This window comes from Ipomoea nil, unplaced genomic scaffold (assembly GCF_001879475.1).
Source record: "Ipomoea nil cultivar Tokyo-kokei standard unplaced genomic scaffold, Asagao_1.1 scaffold1509, whole genome shotgun sequence".
Taxonomy (NCBI): Eukaryota; Viridiplantae; Streptophyta; class Magnoliopsida; order Solanales; family Convolvulaceae; genus Ipomoea; species Ipomoea nil.
Genome location: NW_017617937.1, coordinates 3,481,997 through 3,503,915, shown reverse-complemented (window position 1 = coordinate 3,503,915; position 21,919 = coordinate 3,481,997). Strand labels below are relative to the sequence as shown.

Genomic DNA, 21,919 nt, shown 5'->3' with positions numbered 1-21,919 from the left:
TTGAGAACATTTATAATTAGTGACGGGGTAACGGGTTTGGTTCACATACATTTTATGTTATGGAATAAACTATGTACGGTGATGTTTGGTTCATGGAATAAACACAAAATGAAATAGGTTTATTTTTATATGTTTGGTTCATAAAATGAAATAGGTTTATTTTTATATGTTTGATTCATATACTTTAAGTTGTGGTTGTAAGTTTCTCTAGTCACTTAATGATTATAAGCGTGACTATATCAAATAAAAAGTTATGTTGCATATTTTATTTTTTAATAAGAAATAATTAAAACAGAAAATATAAAACAATAAAGAAAAAAACATAAGAAAAGCAAATGAAAAGTTTAATAATAATAATAATAGATTTAGAGTGGCCGCCAGCAGCTGACACTCCTGACAGCCACTTTGGAGCACGCTTACGGGCACCCGTTGGGGTGAGACGTGCGCTATAAGCGCACATCTAACTTTTTTTTTTTTTTTTTTTTTTTTTAATTTTTCCTGTCAAAATCCCAACTTTTACTAGAGAAAGATTTGCCTAAAAACTACTCTCAACATTAGCCAAAAATCACTCCTCAATTTTTTTTTTTCCTATAAAAATCCCAAAAGATTCACTAATGGTGATGATCTAAGTTATTGAAATCTAAATCAATCAAATCAAGTAATTTTATTCAGTATTAATTATTGTAATTAATTTAAGAATAAATATTTGATGCATAATCAATATATACCTTTTGATAACTTAATAATTTAGACGATTGGTAAGCAGCTGAATCGGTTTTTTTTTTTTTTTTATTTTATTTTAAGGAATACAGATCAAATCCCAATTAGTTTCACAATGATGTTATGTTGATCAGACTATTAATTTTATAACCACAATGTTTCAAGTTGGACTTCTCGTGGAAGCGCCTTCTTAGCGGATGATGGATTATATGAACCCGGGGGTCCGGATTATACAACCCGAATATATGATTGAATATAATAAAACGATAATAGAGGCAGAAATAATGTACGAATAAGCGTTACGGGGACGAATATTGCATTGATTGAGTGTATAGTGCATCAATAAGAGCACTATTAATAACCAACATGGTTGGCATGGTGGTTCAGCACCTTGTCCCTTAAGCATGAGGTTGGGGGTTTGATCCCACTCATGTGAATGGAGCAAACCATTTGGTCAGTCCCCTACCTTTTTGGGCTAAGCCAAGCCGTTATTATAAATAATAATTGCCATATTATTCCATCATGAGTCCCCCACGGGCATGCATATTATTCCATCATGCATGAGTCCCCACTTTCTTAATTGTAAGTATCCAAAGTTCTGACCTTCCCTACTCTGAGCATTGAAGATCATATTAGAGTCACAGTTAGGTACAGGGAGCACCTAGGAGTTCATGACGGTCATTTCCTGTAATTGACATATGACAAATGATCGTCGAGGCATGCCCTTAGTATTTGTTTAAACGTAAAATTAAAATTGAAGATAGCTTCGAAAATCTATATCTTCTTTTAATTTATTGTGACCAACACCAAACTTATCTTATTCGTTGTAACGGTTGTTGTAATAGGTAGCGCGGAGCTTACCATATAATTTAAGAGGTAGCGAGGAGCTTACCGTGTAATTTAGACGGTAGCGCAGGACTTGCCTCACAATATAATTGACAGCACAGAGCGTACCATATTATATTATATAGGTGATAGCATGGAGCGTGCCACATTATACAGTTTTAGAATAAATTGACAATTGGTCACATTAACAAGTTAAATAATAATAATAAAAATAATAATAATAATAATAATAATAACAATAATAATAACTTCTTCTTTTGAAAGGATAATAATAATAACTTATCTTTTCGTAATATATAAATGAGATTGTAATCTTTCTTTTCCCTTAAAGTTCTTTTAAAAGTGTGCAAAAATAAATGTGACAATCAAATCGGGACTGATAGTACTAATTTGGTGATTTGACAACTGTTTTACCGTTCAAAAATCCTGAAAACTTCATAGCTATCCTATAAATACGGAGTGTAATTGGAGAAAACAAATTAAAACATAGTGCAGTACCCTTTTATGTGCAGTCTGCAATCTGCAATGGCGTCTTCCTTCTTTCTCACTGCTTTCATTCTCTTCCCTTTAGCCTTCGCTGCCAACTCCCCGCACTTTCCCTCCTTCAAACGCCTCTACCAGTTCGGCGATTCCCTCGCCGACACCGGAAACTTAATCCGCCTCCCCGGGCGCGGAGGCAGTGGGTATTACCCCCCGGAACACCTCCCTTACGGACAGACCTTCTTCGGAAAACCCACAGGTCGGGTATCCGACGGTCGTCTCATCGTTGACTTCATCGCCGCCGCTCTCAAGCTCCCGTTCCTTGATGCCTACCTGAACGCCAACGGTTCATTCGCTCACGGCGTTAATTTCGCCGTCTCCGGAGCAACGGCGCTCGACGAGGACTTTTTTGCGAAGAGGAACATTAACACCTCCAATTTCAGACCGCCGATTAGCAAGCAATTGGAATGGTTCGAGACGCACCTCAACTCTACGGGTGCACGCTCGGAAAGCCTGGAAGATTCGCTTTTCATTTTCGGTGAATTTGGCGGGAATGATTACTTCCACTTCATTCGCCAAGGAACTCCCCTCGAAGAAATTAGGGCTAACGTACCTTACGTCGTCGCCGCAATAATTCACGGAATTAAACGGATCGTCCATCTCGGAGCTAAGCGGATCGTGGTTCCCGGCCCGTTCCCGTTCGGCTGCTTGCCGCCTCAACTCGCCTCTTCCAATTCCTCCGATCCGGCCGATTACGACGGCTTTGGATGCCTGAAAGCGCTCAACGCCTTCACTTCCTACCACAACGACTTTCTAAAACGCGCTCTGTTTTCACTCAATCGAGAACTCTCCGGCGACGGCGTCGTGGTCGTTTACGGCGACTACGAAGGCGCTTTCCTTGAAATTCTCCGGAAACCATCTTCATATGGATTCGATAAGGAGTGGTTGATTAAAGCCTGCTGCGGAGGGGGCGGGAAGTATAATATCAACCCGACGAAACGTTGCGGAACCAATGGTACTACCGTATGCCCCCGCCCAGGCCACGCCGTCAATTGGGACGGCGTTCATCTCACCGATGCATCTTATCATCGAATTTCTCATATTCTCATTCATCAGTCGATCAGTAAGCTGATATAAGTCTTAGTGACATATAATTAGTGAATAATTAATTGGTTAAATAAAAGTCCTTGGTAGGGTTGGTTTTAAGCATTTGGCTCCATTGTTGCTGAGTCATTGAGTCACTTACATCCTGCTAGCTTTATCAAATTAGGGTGGGAACCTTTAAGATCGATGATTCAATCTTTCAGAAGACAAGAAAAATATAGTAAAAATAGAATAATTAAACTCAAAATATAATAAGTAGTATTTTATTACAGAAAAGGAAGTTTGAAAAAAATCTGCATTATACCTTTTTCATGGGTATTTATATATGTCAATTTTACCATGATTAGGGTAATAAATTTCCCAATTCATGCTACATGATTTGAAAAAAGTAACCTTTTATATTAAAGAAAGGGAAAATGGCACTTTTTCCCCTATGTTGTTTACTAATAGCACATTTTCTCTCTGTGTTGTTTATGTAATCACTTTATCCCCCTTAATTGTTTTTTAAGTGACTATTTTTTCCCCTCTCCGTTAAGTAAGTGTTAGGGCTGTTAAATATGGGGGTAAAAATGACATTTCACTGAACGACCCCACCCAACACTCTAATATACTGCAGTTTGCAAACCAAATTCATTGCTAATAATAATAATAATAAGTCACACCCAACGCCCTAATATATTGCAGTACTCCACGCCTAAAATGCATAGTTATATTGCAAACCAAATTCATTACTAATAATAATAATAATAATAATAATAATAATAATAACAACAAGTGAAATGCCATTTTTACCTTCATATTTAACATCCCTAACATTTATTTAATGGAGGGGGGAGAAAATAGTCACTTCAAAAACAATTGAGGGAGATAAATTAGTTACATAAACAACACAAGAGAAAAAAGGGCTATTAGTAAACAACACAGGGAAAAAAAGTGTCATTTTTCCTTAAAGAAATAAAAATAAAGCCCCATAAATAAGGAAATCAAATACAAAATGGAAATTACTTTAATTTTGTAACCCCCAATCTTATTGATTCCAATTTCCAAGTCAATCTTCAAACATCATTAATTTATCGTCAAGGTTTAATGGCCAAGCACCAAGTCCGACCACCAGTCTGATTTGCGGCAAATTTTGTTCTACATCATGGTGCACACGGATGCAAAAATGATGTTGTTTTGATTAAAAACGCGCGTCTCACTTTAAAAAAAAAAAACAATTTCACTTTAAAAAAAAATCAATTTTGATTTCCGGCAACAGCATTATATTGTGCATAATTTAAACTATATATCCAGAATGAATGAACTAAATATCTAGTATGCATGAACTAAATATTCATAATGAATGAACTAAAAATAGAGAATGAATGAACTAAAAATAGAGAATGAATGAACTAAATATCCAGCATGAATGAAAAAAAATCAGTTTTGATTTCCGTATAAATATCCAAAATAAATGAACTAAATATCCAGAATGAATAAACTAAATATCCAGAATGAATGAACCAAAAATTAAGAATAAATGAACTAAAAATTCATAATAAATGAACAACATAATGCTGTTGACAGGAATCGAAACAGAGTTCTTTTTTTTTTTTTTTTTTAAATAAGATGTGAGTTTTTAGTCAAAATAACGTTGTTTTTTGTAATGGTGGAGCACACGGTTGCAAAACATAACGATGGGAAGTCAAGTGTTGAATTGGAGAAGTCACTGTCTATACCAATAAAAGGGTACACGTGGCCGTTGTTATGCCGTGGTGCTTATACGTACAAGTAATTGTTCAATTTTTAGAGAAGTCACGGTCAATACCAATACACAAAGGGTACACATGGCTGTTCTTATATTGTGGTGCTTAGTACGAGGTAGCGTGCGTGCATCGTGGATGAATGTGTGTAAAAGAAGTTAATATTGCTTAAGAATCCAAGAGGGAAAAATTATACTTTAATACATATAGGTTGCTTTAATTTTTGAACATATGCGTCTTTATTTTTTAAAAAAACATGGTTTCATGAGTTAATACAGATCGAATTGTAAGATGGCTTTCCCCTTGTACTACCAACTTTTATTTAACAAAGAATCTATCTCACTAACACTTAATTGGTGTTTGGTTGAAGCTTTTATATCATACTATCATATTTGAATCTGTTTATTATGTGTGTGACCGGATAATAGGGCTGGCACCCGATCCAGATCACAAGTGGGCATCTGATCCGGCACCACATGGAAACTAACGGTCAGAACCCCAACAGGCAAAACTCCAACGGACATAATTCCAACATGTGCCACCTTTTATTGCCATTGAAGTCACCATTGAAGCCATGAGAATGAATTAAAGGCTTAGGCTCCCCATTTATGTCCCATGTTGTTACCGTTAGGACTTTAGTATAAATGGGGATTCTCCTCAGCTAGCAAAGGACACACTGTATTTTCTATACTAAGACGACACTCCGGCAATACAACTATTATCACTCTTTCACATAAACATTATTCTAATATTATTATTACCGGTAACATATTTACCGTCAGTGTGTTTGTTTATTTTTGATACCCTATTATTATATTCAAATCATTTAATAATCATAAGTGTTATGTGTATACAATAGTTATACCACTGACTAGAATTGACGTCGTTTTGGATCAAGCTTAACCTTATAATAAAGTGGACCATGATCCACGATACAAAAGGGAAGTCGAGACAGTGACCCCATTGAAGTGTTCTACAATTTTACATCAAGCCCAAAATCTCACAAAATGTCGGCAGCACTCATTTAATTTTCCGATACAATCCTGGTTCCCTGGTTGGTTACCACCACAAAGGGTGTGCAATTAAATTCATGGGAAATGGAATTTAATATATATTTTGTCAATTTTTCAACAGTTTAAATATATATAGTGAGAATTAAAAACTTCATCATTGCCCTATAAATATGGAGTTGTAATGGGAGAAAACAAAACATACCAGTCTGCAATCTGCAATGGCGGCTTATTATTCTTCCTTCCTTGTAACTGCTTTCATTCTCTTCCCTTTAGCCTTTGCTACCAACTCGCCGCCCCTTCCCCCCTTCAAACGCATCTACCAGTTTGGCAATTCCATCTCCGACACCGGAAACCTACTACGCCTCCCCGGAGCAACTATGCATTACCCCGCCTACCGCCTACCTTACGGCGAAACCTTCTTCCATAAAGCCACAGGTCGCTTCTCTAACGGTCGCCTCATCGTCGACTTCATCGCCACCGCCCTCAAGCTCCCGTTCCTCGACGCTTACCTGGACTCCAATGGCTCATTCGCTCAGGGCGTTAATTTCGCCGTCGCCGGAGCGACGGCGCTCGACGTAGGGTTTTTCTCAGAGAGGAACATTAGCACCTCCAATTCCAAACCGCCGATCAGCACGCAATTGGAGTGGTTCGAAACGCATCTCAAATCTGCATTCCAGACACGCGCTGCACGCTCGAACTGCTTCGAGAATTCGCTTTTCATTTTCGGAGAATTTGGCGGGAACGACTACTTCCCCTTCTTCCGCAAAGGATGGTCCGTTGAAGAGGTTAGGACTCTCGTCCCTCACGTCGTCGCTGCAATTATTCACGGAATTAAACGGATCGTCCAGCTCGGAGCAAAGCGGATCCTCGTTCCCGGCCCGTTCCCGTTCGGATGCTTGCCGTCTCAACTCGCCTCTTCAAACTCCTCCGATCCGTCCGATTACGACGGCCTCGGATGCCTGAAATCGTTCAACGCTTTCAGTTCCTACCACAACCGCTTTCTAAGACGCGCTCTGTCGATACTCAATCGAGAAGTCTCCGGCGACGGCGTTGTGATCGTTTACGCCGACTACGAAGGCGCTTTCCTGGAAATTCTCCGGAAATCATCTTCATACGGATTCGATAAGGAGTGGTTGCACAAAGCCTGCTGCGGAGCGAGCGGGGAGAAGTATCGTTATGACTACTCCAAACCTTGCGGAACCAATGGCACTGACGTATGCCCTCGCCCTGCTCACGCCATGCATTGGGACGGCGTTCATCTTACCGATGCATCTTATCATCGTATTTCTCAGATTATCATTCGTCAGTCCATAACTAAGCTGAAGATCTAGGTGTTAGTAAGATGGATTTAGTTATAAATCTAATCTAAAATATTATACGTGTGAATTCAAATTATGTCTTAACCTTTGTCAGTTTATTGTTTTAATATGTAAATACTAAAATAAATATTGTTTTTGGGTGGTGAATGGGCTACCCCACCGGAGTCCAACTTGTAACTTGTGAGGTAACCCAACCAAGATGATTAAGGATAAAACTTGTAATTACAAAGTTACAAGTTTAAATTTCAGTTCTCTTAGTTTGAGCTGGTCAACAATGGGTAAGATATGTTGGTTTATTTCTTTGTGATAATTTACCGGCTAAAGTCACAAGACACCATCGGATAGTGGTTACATTTCTCTCATCACCCAAAAAAACTTGTAATTTGTGATTATTTGTACTAAAATAAATATTTAAAGATATTATATGTTTGCATTGTATTTAATTTAAAGTTCTTGTATATTACATTTTACTTCGACAAAATTGTTTTTATTATTACAATAACTTCGTTAGTCTCCTAACATAATTTAAGAATTAATACTTAAATGGTCTACCACTATGGTTATAATTCCCAAATTGACCAACTCTCAATTTACTTCAAGTAATTTATTTACTATACAAAATTTACTCAATTTTTGTCTATTTACGAGTATTTATTGACTAAATGCCTTCATGTAAAAAGTTGTATCTGTCTACGTGAAAAAAAAAAAAAAAAAAAAAACAAAACAAAACAAAAGGAAATTTATGTAGGATTCCGACAAAAACAAGAAAATATATATTTTTAAAAAAATATTTATCTCTTCACTCTTCTTCTCCCTCCACCTTCTTTCTTGGTAATCTCCTTAACCAAATCAGACACATAAAATTGCACGGAGGGATAGTATTTTATTTAATTACTTCAGTAAAACCATTTCAAACACAAATAAGATTTATAGTTTTAAGGAATAATATTTAAATTGACCACTAAACGTAACAAAGTGCAATTGGACTATTGAACACCTTAAATATATGCAATTTCACCTTATAGCATGTTAACACCCATTTCTTTCAATTGTCAACTTATATGAATGGGGAATTGACATTTTTTAAATAACTTTGAATAAAAAAAAACTTTTAAAAAAACGTGCAGGGTGGCCACGAGCCTCCCCCTTCCCCCTCCTTCATCTCCAACGGAGGAAGGGGGTGGCCGACGGTCATCCCAGCAGTTTTTTTTTATTATTATTAAAAATTATTAAAAAAATATATCAACTTACCATCCACGTAAACAGATAATCTATCGGAGGAAATGGGTGTTAAGCATCTATCAGGTGAAATTGTGTTGGGACATGGGAGTATTAAACATGTGCTTGAGAGCCAAAGACTTTGTGGTCCAATGGCATCAAGTTGCTTCCTCATATGAGAGGTTGTAGGTTTGAGCCTCATATGAGAAAATAGCTATGAATAGATACTACATTGTAATATATTCAGTGATATTCAAAAAAAAAAAAAAAAAAAAAAAAAAAACATGTGCTTGAGATTACTGGTTTAATTTTCTAATAAAGGATACTATACACATGGCCGTGGTGCTTATACGAGTATAATAATTGTTCAATTAGAGGAGTCATTATATATTATATTGTGAATACAAATACAGAAGGGTACACATGGCCGTTCTTAAATTATGTTGTGGTGCTTAGAACGAGCGAACGAGGGAGCGTGCGTGCATCGCGTACTTCACTGAAAATTAAAAGAGAAGTCAAATAAGTAACCCCATCGAAGGTTCGAGCCTCAGTGGAGGCGTTATTGGTTCTTTGTGTTTCAGTAGGTTGAGAAAGTATATGAACAGATACTACAATGTAATAGAACCAGTAGCTTTCAAAAAAAAAAAAAAAAAGTAACCCCATCGAAGTGTTGTACAATTTTATCACAAGCCCATAATCTCACAAAAAGTCCGCCGCACTAAGTTTTCCGATATAATCCTGGTTGGTTACCACCACAAAGGGTGCAATTAAATTCATGGGAAATGGAATTTAATACGGAGTATATATATTTTGTCAATTTTTCAACAGTTATACCACCTTTTTATTTCTACCTATTTTGTCTCATTCTTGTCAAATCTACACAAAAAAGTCAAACCCCATATATAGTGAGAATTAAAAACTTCTTATCCCAAAAACTTCATCATTGCCTATATATATATATATATATATATGGAGTTGTAATGGGAGAATTAAGTCAGTCTGCAATTAATCTGCAATGGCTTATTATTCTTCCTTCCTTGCAACTGTTTTCATTCTCTTACCTTTAGCCTTTGCTACCAACTCGCCGCCGCTTCCCCCCTTCAAACGCATCTACCAGTTTGGCAATTCCCTCTCCGACACCGGAAACCTACTACGCCTCCCCGGAGGAACTATGTATTACCCCGCCTACCGCCTACCTTACGGGGAAACCTTCTTCCATAAAGCCACAGGTCGCTTCTCTGACGGTCGCCTCATCGTCGACTTCATCGCCGCCGCCCTCAAGCTCCCGTTCCTCGACGCTTACCTGGACGGCAACGCTTCATTCGCTCACGGCGTTAATTTCGCCGTCGCCGGTGCGACGGCGCTCGACGTAGGTTTTTTTGCAGAGAGGAACATTAGCATCTCCAATTTCAAACCGCCGATCAGCACGCAATTGGAGTGGTTCGAGACGCATCTCGAATCCGCTGCGCTCTCGAACTGCTTCGAGAATTCGCTTTTCATTTTCGGAGAATTTGGAGGGAACGACTACATCCCCTTCTTCCGCCAAGGATGGTCAGCTGAAGAGGCTAGGACTCTCGTCCCTCACGTCGTCGCTGCAATTATTCACGGAATTAAACGGATCGTCCAGCTCGGAGCAAAGCGGATCCTCGTTCCCGGCTTCTTCCCGTCCGGATGCGGTCCGTCTCAACTGGCCTCTTCCAACTCCTCCGATCCGTCCGATTACGACGGCCTTGGATGCCTGAAATCGCCTAACGCTTTCAGTTCCTACCACAACCGCTTTCTAAGACGCGCTCTGTCTTCTCTCAATCGGCAACTCTCCGGCGAGGGCGTTGTGATCGTTTACGGCGACTACGAAGGCGCTTTCCTGGAAATTCTCCGGAAATCGTCTTTGTATGGATTCGATAGGGAGTGGTTGCACAAAGCCTGCTGCGGACCGAGCGGGGAGAAGTATCGTTATGACTACCCCAAACCGTGCGGAACCAATGGCACTGACGTATGTCCCCGCCCTGCTCACGCCATGCATTGGGACGGCATTCATCTCACCGATGCATCTTATCATCGTATTTCTCAGATTATTATTCGTAAGTCCATAACTAAGCTGAAGATCTATAAGTGTTAGTGATAAAGACCGTAATAAGTGGATAGTACGTGTATACACGAAAGAAGAAAGAAAATCAAAAGGATGGTAACAATTAATCAATCAAAGGTATAAATTAAGACCTTCTCCTAGACAGTAAGGCATCCACGAAGCTCTGAAATAATAGCTCTGATCCTGGGCAAGATATTTCTTGCAGGATGGAACCTTATTGTCTCTTGTTTTCTTTTTTCTCATTTTGAAATTTGAAATTCTAAATTATCTTTTTCTCTCCTTTCCTTTCTGTGCTGGGCCCTTTTACTCTGGCAGTTAGTAAGATGGATTTAGTAATATTCAATTACATTTCAAAGCAAAGACATCAATTCCTACAAACTGGGGGATGCATGTGAGTTTTTTTTTTTTTTTTTTTTTTTCTTAAATGCATGTGAGTTTAGTTGGGATATATTAGATCGGTGCCTATATATCATTAAATCTATCCTCCTATAAGCTCATCATCAAAGGAAAAGTCTCTCGCCCCTAAGGTCACTATACCACATTGAATCCAAACGAGTTTAGTTTATTGGTCTAGTAGACAATATTTGGGAGAAGAGATCAAGGTTCGAACCTTGACAACAGCAGTGTAGAGATTATGTTTAAAGTGGATGGGCATATCCTTAGTTCGTACCAGTGGCCTTGCATACTGCACTAGTGAGTCGGGCCTTGGGGTTGAAGATTCAAACACAAATAAGATTTACAAGGCGTTTGGTTGAAGGGAATTTGAATTCTCTTAATTCTCTTCCTACTTAATTCTCACCTAATTCCAAAGGCAAAAAAAAAAAAAAAAAAATACTGATGAGTCAAAATTACCCCTTTTCAATGTATACCAAACATTGGAATTGAAATTCCCAGTAATTCTATTCCTGCAAACCAAACACTGAAATTTAAATTCCCACTTTATTCCCAGTAATTCATCTCCCATTGAATTGCAATTCTTTTCCCACGTAATTTCCCCTCTCCAACGAAACGCCTTGTTATAGTTTTAAGGAATAATGTCTAAATTGACCACTGAACGTAAACTTGAAAGTGCAATTAGGCCATTGAACGAAACAAAGTACAATTGGACCACTGAACACCCTGAATATATGCAATTTCAGCTTATAGCAGGTTAGCATCCATATTTTCCAATTGTCAACTTATGTGAATGGGGAATTGACACTTTTAATAACTTAAAAAAAAAAAAAAAAAAAAAAAAAAAAAAAAAGAAGAAGAAGAAAGAAAAATTGCGGGGTGGCCACCGGCCTCCCCCTTCCCCCTTCCCCCTCCTTCGTCGTGGGAGACGAGGAGGGGGAAGGGGGTGGTTGGCGGTCATCCCAACAGTTTTTTTTTTATTATTATTAAAAATCATTTAAAAAATATCAACTCACCATCCACGTAAGCAGGTAATCTATCGGAAGAAATGCGTGTTAAGCATCTTTATATCAAGTGAAATTATATATATTTGGAATGTTTAATATTTTAATTGTTCTTTTTTTTTTTTTCATTTAGTGACTTAATTGCACTTGTAGATTACGTTCCGTGGTCAATAAGGTCATTATATTAATATTTTAAATGGAGTTAATACCCAAAATCGTCCTCGACTATAGTGGTTTTTCTCAATTTCGTCCTAAACGACTTTGGTGACCTAATATCGTCCTAGACTTTTGTGTTTCGCTCAATTTAGTCCCAGACTTTTGTGTTTTTACTCAATTTAGTCCCTCATTTGTTATTCTGTCCATTTGGTGTTAAATAAATAGACAATTCAGTAATTTTAATATTAGCATCTCTTTTCTCATAGACATGTGAACTGCGAAATCCTTTTTTTTTTTACGAATTACTCCCAGAATTACTCCTAAAACTGCGAATATAAAATTTGATTTGCAGGTCCGGGAGTAATTCTGGGTGTAATTCGTACAAGAAAGAGGAATTTCGCATTTCACAAGTTGAAAGTAAAGAGAGATCAATATTGACATTACTGAATTGTCCCTTTATTTAACACCAATTTGACGGAATAACAAATGGAGGACTAAATTGAGCGAAACACAAAAGTCTGGGACGATATTAGGTCACCAAAGTCGTTTAGGACGAAATTGAGAAAAACCACTATTGTCGAGGACGATTTTGGGTATTAACTCATTTTAAATGGAAGAGTTAACAAATTAAAATTGTGTTGGGACTTGGAGTATTAAACATGTGCTTGAGATTACTGGTTTGCTAATAAAGGATACAAGTATAATAATTGTTCAATTAGAGAAGTCAGTGTCAATATATACCAATACAGAAGGGTACACATGGCCGTTCTTAAATTATGTTGTGGTGCTTAGAACGAGGTAGCGTGCGTGCAGCTTAAGAATCCAAAAGGGAAAAAGTTTATACTTAAGTGGTATTTGGTTGACATTTTTATGTCATACTATCATATTTGAATTTGTTTATTATGTGGGGTGTTTGCTTATTTTTGATACCTTAGCTTATTATTATATATTTTTTTTGAAAGTTATTGATTCTATTATAGTAACATATTTTGTCAATTTTTTAACAGTTCATTTTTATATAGTGAGAATTAAAAACTTCATTATTGTCCTATAAATATGGAGTTGTGATGGGAGAAAACGAAACATATCATCGTGCAAGTGAGTCTGCAATGGCTTATTATTCTTCCTTCCTTGCAATTGCTTTCATTCTCTTCCCTTTAGCCTTTGCTACCAACTCGCCGCCCCTTCCCCCCTTCAAACGCTTCTACCAGTTTGGCGATTCCATCTCCGACACCGGAAACCTACTACGCCTCCCCGGAGTAACTATGTATTACCCCGCCTACCGCCTACCTTACGGGGAAACCTTCTTCCATAAAGCCACAGGTCGCTTCTCGGACGGTCGCCTCATCGTTGACTTCATCGCCGCCGCCCTCAAGCTCCCGTTCCTCGACGCTTACCTGGACGCCAACGCTTCATTCGCTCACGGCGTTAATTTCGCCGTCGCCGGTGCGACGGCGCTCGATGTAGGATTTTTCGCAGAGAGGAACATTAGCACCTCCAATTTCAAACCGCCGATCAGCAAGCAATTGGAGTGGTTCGAGACGCATCTCAAATCTTCCTTCGCTGAACGATGCTCGAACTGCTTCGAGAATTCGCTTTTCATTTTCGGAGAATTCGGCGCGAACGACTACTTCCCCTTCTTCCGCCATGGATGGTCCGTTGAAGAGGCCAGGACTCTCGTCCCTCACGTCGTCGCTGCAATTATTCACGGAATTAAACGGATCGTCCAGCTCGGAGCAAAGCGGATCCTGGTTCCCGGCTTCTTCCCGTTCGGATGCAGTCCGTCTCAACTGACCTCTTCCAACTCCTCCGATCCGTCCGATTACGACGGCCTGGGATGCCTGAAATCCTTCAACGCTTTCAGTTCCTACCACAACCGCTTTCTAAGACGCGCTCTGTCTTCTCTCAATCGACAACTCTCCGGCGAGGGCGTTGTGATCGTTTACGGCGACTTCGAAGCCGCTTTCCTTGAAATTCTCCGGAAATCGTCTTTGTACGGTTTCGATAGGGAGTGGTTGCATAAAGCCTGCTGCGGAGCGAGCGGGGAGAAGTATCATTTTAACTACTCGAAACCTTGCGGAACCAATGGCACTGACGTATGCCCCCGCCCTGCTCACGCCATCCATTGGGACGGCGCTCATCTCACCGATGCATCTTATAATCGTATGTCTCAGATTATCATTCGTCAGTCGATAACTAAGCTGTAGATCTAAGTGTTAGTTGGATGGATTTAGTGATTAATCTAAAAATATTATACCTGTGAATTCAAAATATGTTCTTAGTTTTTTGTTTTAATATATATGTGAATACTAAAATAAATATTATTTTTGAGTGGTTAATAGGCTACCCCTTTATGAGTCAAACTTGTAACGTGTGAGGGTATGTAATATATGTCATGATGGTTAAAAATTTGTAATCGCAGGGTCACGAATTCAAATCTTAGCTCTCTTGGTTTGAGCGGATCAATTATGGGCAAGTTAAATTGATTTAATTATCTCATTATGATTCTTTATCAGCTACGATTACAAAACACCCTCGGGTAGTGGCTCTGATTTCACTCGTCACCAAAAAAATTGTAACTTGTGATCATCTATATTAAAATAAATAAATATTGAAAGATATTATATGTGTAACATAGTTGGGTTATGCCCTACTAAAATAAATATTTAAAAATATTATGTGTACATTGTATTTAAAGTTCTTGTATATTACATTTTAGTTGGACAAATTGTTTTTATTATTATAACTTTCTTTACTCTCCTAACATAATTTAAGAATTAATACTTAAATTAATGATCTAACACTATGGTCATAATTCCCAAATAATTGACCAACTATCAATTCACTTCAAATGATTTATTTACTATACAAAATTTACTCAATTTTTGTCTATTTACGATGAGTACCTATTCAATATCAATATATAAAATTATAAATGTCTTCATGGGTAATGGTAGCTTAGCAGTTGTGGTACACCGGGTTATTCCCTCATTTTTGCTCCAAATATATATATATATATATATATATATATATATATATATATATATATATATGTCTTCATGTAAAAAGTTATCTCTTTACATGCAATCGAATCAAACACATAAAATAAAACAAAAGGAGTAATATAATTTTAAAAACTAGTCTAATAGCATGATTTATAAATTATAAAAAAAAAAATTATATATACACACACACATAATTCTGCTAACCGATCAATTAATTCAGTTATTAATCATAACTAAACTGAAATATTTTGATTTAAAAATAATTAATCAATTTTGTTGATTTGATTAGTTAATCAATTTTTCACCGTACCGAATTATGCACACTCGTAAGAATGGGTTGTCCGTTAAGGCACCGCATCCTATTACAAGTCAAGTCAAAATTAGATTTGAATGATTTATTATCAATGGATGGGTTCCAAGTAATGAAGTTAAATTCAAGCTAGGCCGGCTTGAGGGCGCAAATTATGCTGTGCAACCGAATGCACCTTGCAAGGTGCATACGGTTGCAAAACGGCGCCGTTTTAGTTAAAAAAACGCGCGTCCCACTTAAAGGAGAAATCAGGTTCGATTCCCGGCAATAGCATTTTTATATATCCAGAAATTCATAACTATATAACCACAATTTCATAACTATATATCCAGAATTTCATAACTATATATCCACAGTGAATGAATGAATTAAAAATCCACAATGAATGAATGAATGAAGTAAAAATCCACAATGAATGAATGAATGAAGTAAAAATCCACAATGAATGAACTAAATATCCACAATATATGATTGAACTAAATATCCACAATGAATGAACTAAATATCCATAAATTCATAACTATATAACCACAATTTCATAACTATATATCCACAATTTCATAACTATATATCCACAGTGAATGAATGAAATAAAAATCCACAATGAATGAATGAATGAAGTAAAAATCCACAATGAATGAATGAATGAAGTAAAAATCCACAATGAATGAACTAAATATCCACAATATATGATTGAACTAAATATCCACAATGAATGAACTAAATATCCATAAATTCATAACTATATAACCACAATTTCATAACTATATATCCACAATTTCATAACTATATATCCATAATAATGCTATTGCTGAGAGTCGAACCTGATTTTTTTTTTTTTAAAGTGGGACGCGCGTTTTTAATCAAAACGACGTCGTTTTGAACCGTATGCACCATGCGCATGGTACATTCGGTTGCACAGCATAACTATTGGCTTGAGGGTGTATGGCAAATTATGCCCTGGACCCGTGTCCACACTGAATTGTGGACACGGGCCCAAAACGATGTTGTTTTTTTTAAAAAATGCGTCATTTAGTTAAAAAAAAAAAAAAATCGCGCGCGTTTTGCCATTAACGGCGTTATTTTTTTTTTTTTTTGGATTATGAATGTACAGTTATGCCGTTATGAATGTACAGTTATTCCGTTATGAATGTACAGTTATACAATTATGAAATTATGAACACAAAGCTCTAACATTATGAACTTACAATTATGAACATATATAGTGATAAAATTATGACCATGGAGCTTTAAAATTGTGAATATAGAGCTTCAAAGATTATGAATGTACAGTTATGGAGTTATGAATGTACAGTTATAGAGTTATGAATCTACAGTTATAGAGTTATGAATCTACAGTTATGGAGTTATGAATCTACAGTTATGAGATTATGAATCTACATTTATGGAATTATGAATGTACAGTTATTGATCGAATTATGAACAAAGAGCTCTAACATTATGAACTTACAATTATGAACATATAGTGATAAAATTATGAACATAGAGCTCTAAAATTGTGAACATAGAGCTTCGAAAATTATGAATGTACAATTATGGAGTTATGAATGTACAGTTATGGAGTTATGAATATACAGTTATAGAGTTATGAACGTACAGTTATGGAGTTATGAATGTACAGTTATTAACATATAGTAATAAAATTATGAACATATACTCTTATAACGAAGCGGTCTGCAATTAAAAAAAAAAAAAAAAAAAAAAAAAGAAGAAGAAGATAACAATGTCTAGCGGTAATGTTACCCGTGTCCAGGTCCAACGCATAACGATTGAGGGTGTATGTTAACATTCAATTACATTTCAAAGCAAAGACATCAATTCCTTTCTCTTTTTTTTTTTTTTTTCTTAAATGCATGTGAGTTTAGTTGGGATATATTAGGTCGGTGCCTATCTATCATTATCCTCCTATAATTAAGCTCACCATCAAAGGTAATGTTTCTCGCCCCTAAGGTCACTACACCGCATTAAATCAACACGGGCTTAGTTCTAGTAGATAGTATTTAAAAGAAGATGTCAAGATTCGAATATTGACGGCGATAGTGTGGAAATTATGTCTAAAGTGGACAGATCCCTTATTTATACCGGCATTATTTAGTCTTGCCTATTGTGTCAGTGAGTCACCGCGATCTCTGTCGGGCGGGATGTGAGGGCTTTGGAGTTGGGGATTAAACCTTTTTGGCATAAAGTGGACTTAGGAAGCCGGTGTACGCAAGGTTAACATGCTCTGCGACTCGAAGTAGGTGGTGGATTGGATCACGGGGTGAATGAACCCCTTGGAGAGAACGAAGAATTATTGCTTTGTGTAGAAATTGGGTGGGAAGGGATTGGAGTTTCAAGATCAACTTCTCTCCTAAGGAGTACAACAATGCGGCAGATCATCTTGCCAAGATAGCTCTTCGTAAATACTGCGACTAGATTGACTTCATGGTGCTCCCCAAAAAAATAAATAAATAAATAAAAATAGGGATGATTTTTACTCTGTTTTGTAATTTGCTAACAAGGGAAGTTTTTTTTTTTTTTTTTGAAAATGCTAACAAGGGAAGTTATTGATGCCTATATCGATCAAATCGAATAATTGTATTCCTCGTTAATTATTGTAATTAATTTAAGAATACATATTTTGTACGCAATCAATATATACCTTTTTATGAGAGTTATAAGGAGTGAATTACTCATATTTGCATAAAATAATATGATTTTTGTGATAAATATGATAACAATTTCATTTGAACCGATCCACGAGGAGAGGGATAGAAATTTTTGCAATCCTCTTCCCTGACATTTCAAAAAATTACTTTTTATGAGTTTCACCAAATCGTTTAAAGAAATAATTAATCATTTTATTTTATATTTAATTTTAAGTTTTGCCAAATTTTTAATTCACGAAATATACTGCAATAAATACGCATGTCATATGACATATACAATGATGTATCCGGTCAAATTTTATGCATTTATTATTATATATTAACCTTTTCTATGCAAAAATAAATATCTCATATTAGTATTTAATGATAAAATTATAGTTATATTGGAATATTCTTTTTAAAATATAGTATACAATTTACTTTTAAAAATTATAAAATTCAAATTTTCGTATTATGTTAATTATGTTAAAAGGTATAATTGATAATTTGGGTAATAATTATGGTATGATTAATAATTGTAAAGTAATAAAAGTGTTAGATATGACAATTGTTGGTTTTACAGCCACAGAGTAGTCCGGATGACAAACCAACACAATCGTAAAATAGAAGGGAAAATTTAAGAGGGAAAGTTGACAGAGTATTGCACTAGAATTGAGTTCAATGTGCCCCAGAAAATATTTGTAAAGGATTTATGTGCTTGGAAAAGGTAAGAAAGAAGAAATTAACAAATTTGAACTTAAGAAAGCTTTCAAACTGCTATGCATCTTTCCTAATGTTGAAAAAGGAAATTCCACACCAAATCTGGAAGAAATCTCCGTGGCCCCTTTAATCGCCTCAGAGTACATCACTCGGTTGGAAACCCCAACTGGCTGCCTACACTGGTCAGCCCATCGGGTCTGGCTACCGGGCATACGCCTTGACTGGGCTAGACTGTTGGGTTCCTCCCGTCCTCCAAGAATATATAGTCAAACTGTGAACCTTGACTGTCAAGGTACAATCCTAATTGGATACCCTACTTGGGGGTATCCACCAGTAATGATTAAATATAAGTATAGTATGTAACATTTAATATATATACTAATAAAAGTTTAACGGTATAATAGTAATTTTGTTTGATAAAAATAATAGTATAATATGTGTAGAAAAATTTACAATCTAATCTAAAAACATAATAAGTTCCAATCCAGTTTATGTCCGTTTTTTCTGTTAACTTTTTTTGTATCTTATGCTATATATGTTGTACTACATAATTTTTTGGACAAAAATATCCTGCCGTTATAACTTCTGTTATCTTTCACATTATTATTACCATATACATGTATACACAATATTTTTTTCTTACCTTCTCCAATTGATAAGTTTGATTTTATTTAGATTTGAATTAAATGTTACCATAATTATATTTAGTAATATATCATTTCTATGATTCTTACTTCATTAATATTAATATAAATTTTACAATTATACACACACACACTTATTTAAAAAATATTTTAATATATCTAAGATTTTAACATTAAGTATTAATATTGGTTAAATATTTTTGCGCATCGCGCATAGAAAATACTAGTAAGTATATATAAACATAAATCAATAGATTAGATTACATTCAAAAATAAAAAATAAAAAAAAAATACATTTTAACTTAATTTAGATATATAAAATTCAAATGGGTGTAATATTTAAGCGAATTAATAGTTTAATACTAATTTTAGCCATTCGACAATAATGATACTTCCGTATTTATTGTCAATTAATTTAATTTAATGAAATTCAATTCATTAACATTTTAAATCAACTCAATTTAGTCTATACAATAATAAAAAATGTCGTCATTTTATAAATATTTATCCCAAATTCATCCTATGGTAAGAAACTTCATGGTTGTCCTATAAATACGGAGTGTAATTGGAGACACAAAACATATATATTGCAGAACGTACCTGTGTAAGTGCAGGCGTGGAGGGGTCTCTTCAAGCAATCTGCAATGGCTCCCTCCTTCCTTCTAACTGTTTTCATTCTCTTTCCTTTAGCCATTGCCGACAAATCCCCGCCCCTTCCCTCCTTCAAAAGGATCTACCAGTTTGGCGATTCCCTTTCCGACACCGGAAACTTACTCCGCCTTCCCGGGGGACGTATGTTTTACCCCGCCGATCGCCTTCCTTACGGGGAAACCTACTTCGGTAAAGGCACAGGCCGGTTCTCCGACGGTCGCCTGATCGTCGATTTCATCGCTGCCGCTCTCGATCTCCCGTTCGTTGACGCTTACCTGAACGCCAACGGTTCGTTCGCTCACGGCGTTAATTTTGCCGTCGCCGGAGCAACGGCGGTCGACGAGGATTTTTTTACAGAGAGGAACATTAGCACCTCCAATTTCAAACCACCGATCAGCAAACAATTGGAGTGGTTCGAGACGCACATCAACTCCTCCTCTACTTCGAAGAGCTTCGAGGATTCGCTTTTCATATTCGGGGAATTTGGCGGGAACGACTACTTCCCCTTCTTTCGCCAGGGATGGAGCCTTGAGCAGGTTAGGGCTAACGTACCTTACGTCGTCGCCGCGATAATTCACGGAATTAAACGGATCGTCCAGCTCGGAGCAAAGCGGATCCTGGTTCCCGGCCCGTTCCCGTTCGGATGCCTGCCGTCTCAACTCGCAGCTTCCAACAACGCCTCCGACGCGTCCGCTTACAACGCCTTAGGATGCGTGAAAGCGTTCAACGACTTCAGTTCCTACCACAACGGCTTTCTAAGACGCGCTCTGTCTTCTCTCAATCGAGAAGTCTCCGGCGACGGCGTTGTGATCGTTTACGGCGACTACGAAGGCGCTTTCCTGGAAATTCTGGAGAAACCCTCTTCATATGGATTCGATAAGGAGTGGTTGCACAAAGCCTGCTGCGGGGCGGGCGGGAATTATCATTTCGACCAGACGAAACCTTGCGGGACCAATGGCACTGACGTATGCCCCAGCCCAGCCCACGCCATGCATTGGGACGGCGTTCATCTCACCGATGCATCTTATCATCGTATTTCTCAGATCGTCATTGATCAATCGATCAGTCAGCTAATCTAAGCGTTGGAGAGATGAATATAGTGATTCATTTTTTAAATAAATTAAAATGATTGTAATTTGAAAATCACTTTTGGAAGTTGCGATCAAAGTTTCATTCAGAACCGTCCACATAATTAATAAAAGTCATTCAGTTTACACCATTGTTTTTACACTAGCTAAAGCGACGTTTACTTGTCGACTGAAGGTGTTGTCTAAGCTGTCAACCGTTAGGCTTAACGACCAGTGGGGCCAAAAATAATATTTTTTTTGATACATTAAATTTTTCAGTTTAAGCTAGACTAATTTTAAAGAAACAGAAATAATTTTACTATTTTCTTCACTTTCTAGTGGTTGGAGTTTAAAATCTATTAGGCTTTGATTATGAAAAATGTTTCACAATTGATCTTTACAATTAAGTTATTTTCAATACGTACTCAAAAATTGCCAAGTAGCTTATGATTTGATTGCTGAAAATGATAGTACATGTTTATTTCACTTTTAACTGTATCATATTTGGATATTAGTGAGTGACAGCCCAAAAAGGTGGCAATTTAGGGCAATTTATATCGTGCACGTTATGTGTGCCTAGGTACAAAATGCGCGCGTTTCAATTGCTGACGTCACTTCGTCTGTCCAAAGGTCAAAACCTCATTATGTATATTTAGTTAAAAGTTTCTGTGTATTTAGTTAAGAGTTTATGCGCATTTAGTTAAGAGTTCCTGTGCATTTAGTTAAGAGTTCCTGTGTATTCAGTTATGAGTTTCTGTGTATTATATATCATGTTAGATTATGTGTATTC

At 36.8% G+C, this 21,919-nt stretch overlaps 5 protein-coding genes across 5 annotated transcripts; all 5 read left to right on the top strand.

The window, feature by feature from the left end:
• The first annotated feature begins 2,091 nt into the window (after positions 1-2,091).
• LOC109188855 (acetylajmalan esterase-like) lies at positions 2,092-3,183 on the top strand. Its single transcript, XM_019339489.1, has one exon. It carries the CDS (start codon positions 2,092-2,094, stop codon positions 3,181-3,183), a length of 1,092 nt encoding a protein of 363 aa, XP_019195034.1.
• A 2,932-nt stretch (positions 3,184-6,115) lies between these two features.
• Positions 6,116-7,577, top strand: LOC109189210 (acetylajmalan esterase-like). Its single transcript, XM_019340015.1, has one exon. It carries the CDS (start codon positions 6,124-6,126, stop codon positions 7,234-7,236), a length of 1,113 nt encoding a protein of 370 aa, XP_019195560.1. The 5' UTR covers positions 6,116-6,123; the 3' UTR covers positions 7,237-7,577.
• A 1,880-nt stretch (positions 7,578-9,457) lies between these two features.
• LOC109188854 (acetylajmalan esterase-like) lies at positions 9,458-10,561 on the top strand. The gene has a single exon (XM_019339488.1). It carries the CDS (start codon positions 9,458-9,460, stop codon positions 10,559-10,561), a length of 1,104 nt encoding a protein of 367 aa, XP_019195033.1.
• Positions 10,562-13,193: 2,632 nt separating this feature from the next.
• On the top strand, positions 13,194-14,291 carry LOC109188853 (acetylajmalan esterase-like). Its single transcript, XM_019339487.1, has one exon. The coding sequence runs from the start codon at positions 13,194-13,196 to the stop codon at positions 14,289-14,291; it is 1,098 nt and encodes a 365-aa protein (XP_019195032.1).
• A 5,764-nt stretch (positions 14,292-20,055) lies between these two features.
• LOC109188852 (acetylajmalan esterase-like) lies at positions 20,056-21,141 on the top strand. The gene has a single exon (XM_019339486.1). The coding sequence runs from the start codon at positions 20,056-20,058 to the stop codon at positions 21,139-21,141; it is 1,086 nt and encodes a 361-aa protein (XP_019195031.1).
• The last annotated feature ends 778 nt before the right edge of the window (positions 21,142-21,919 follow it).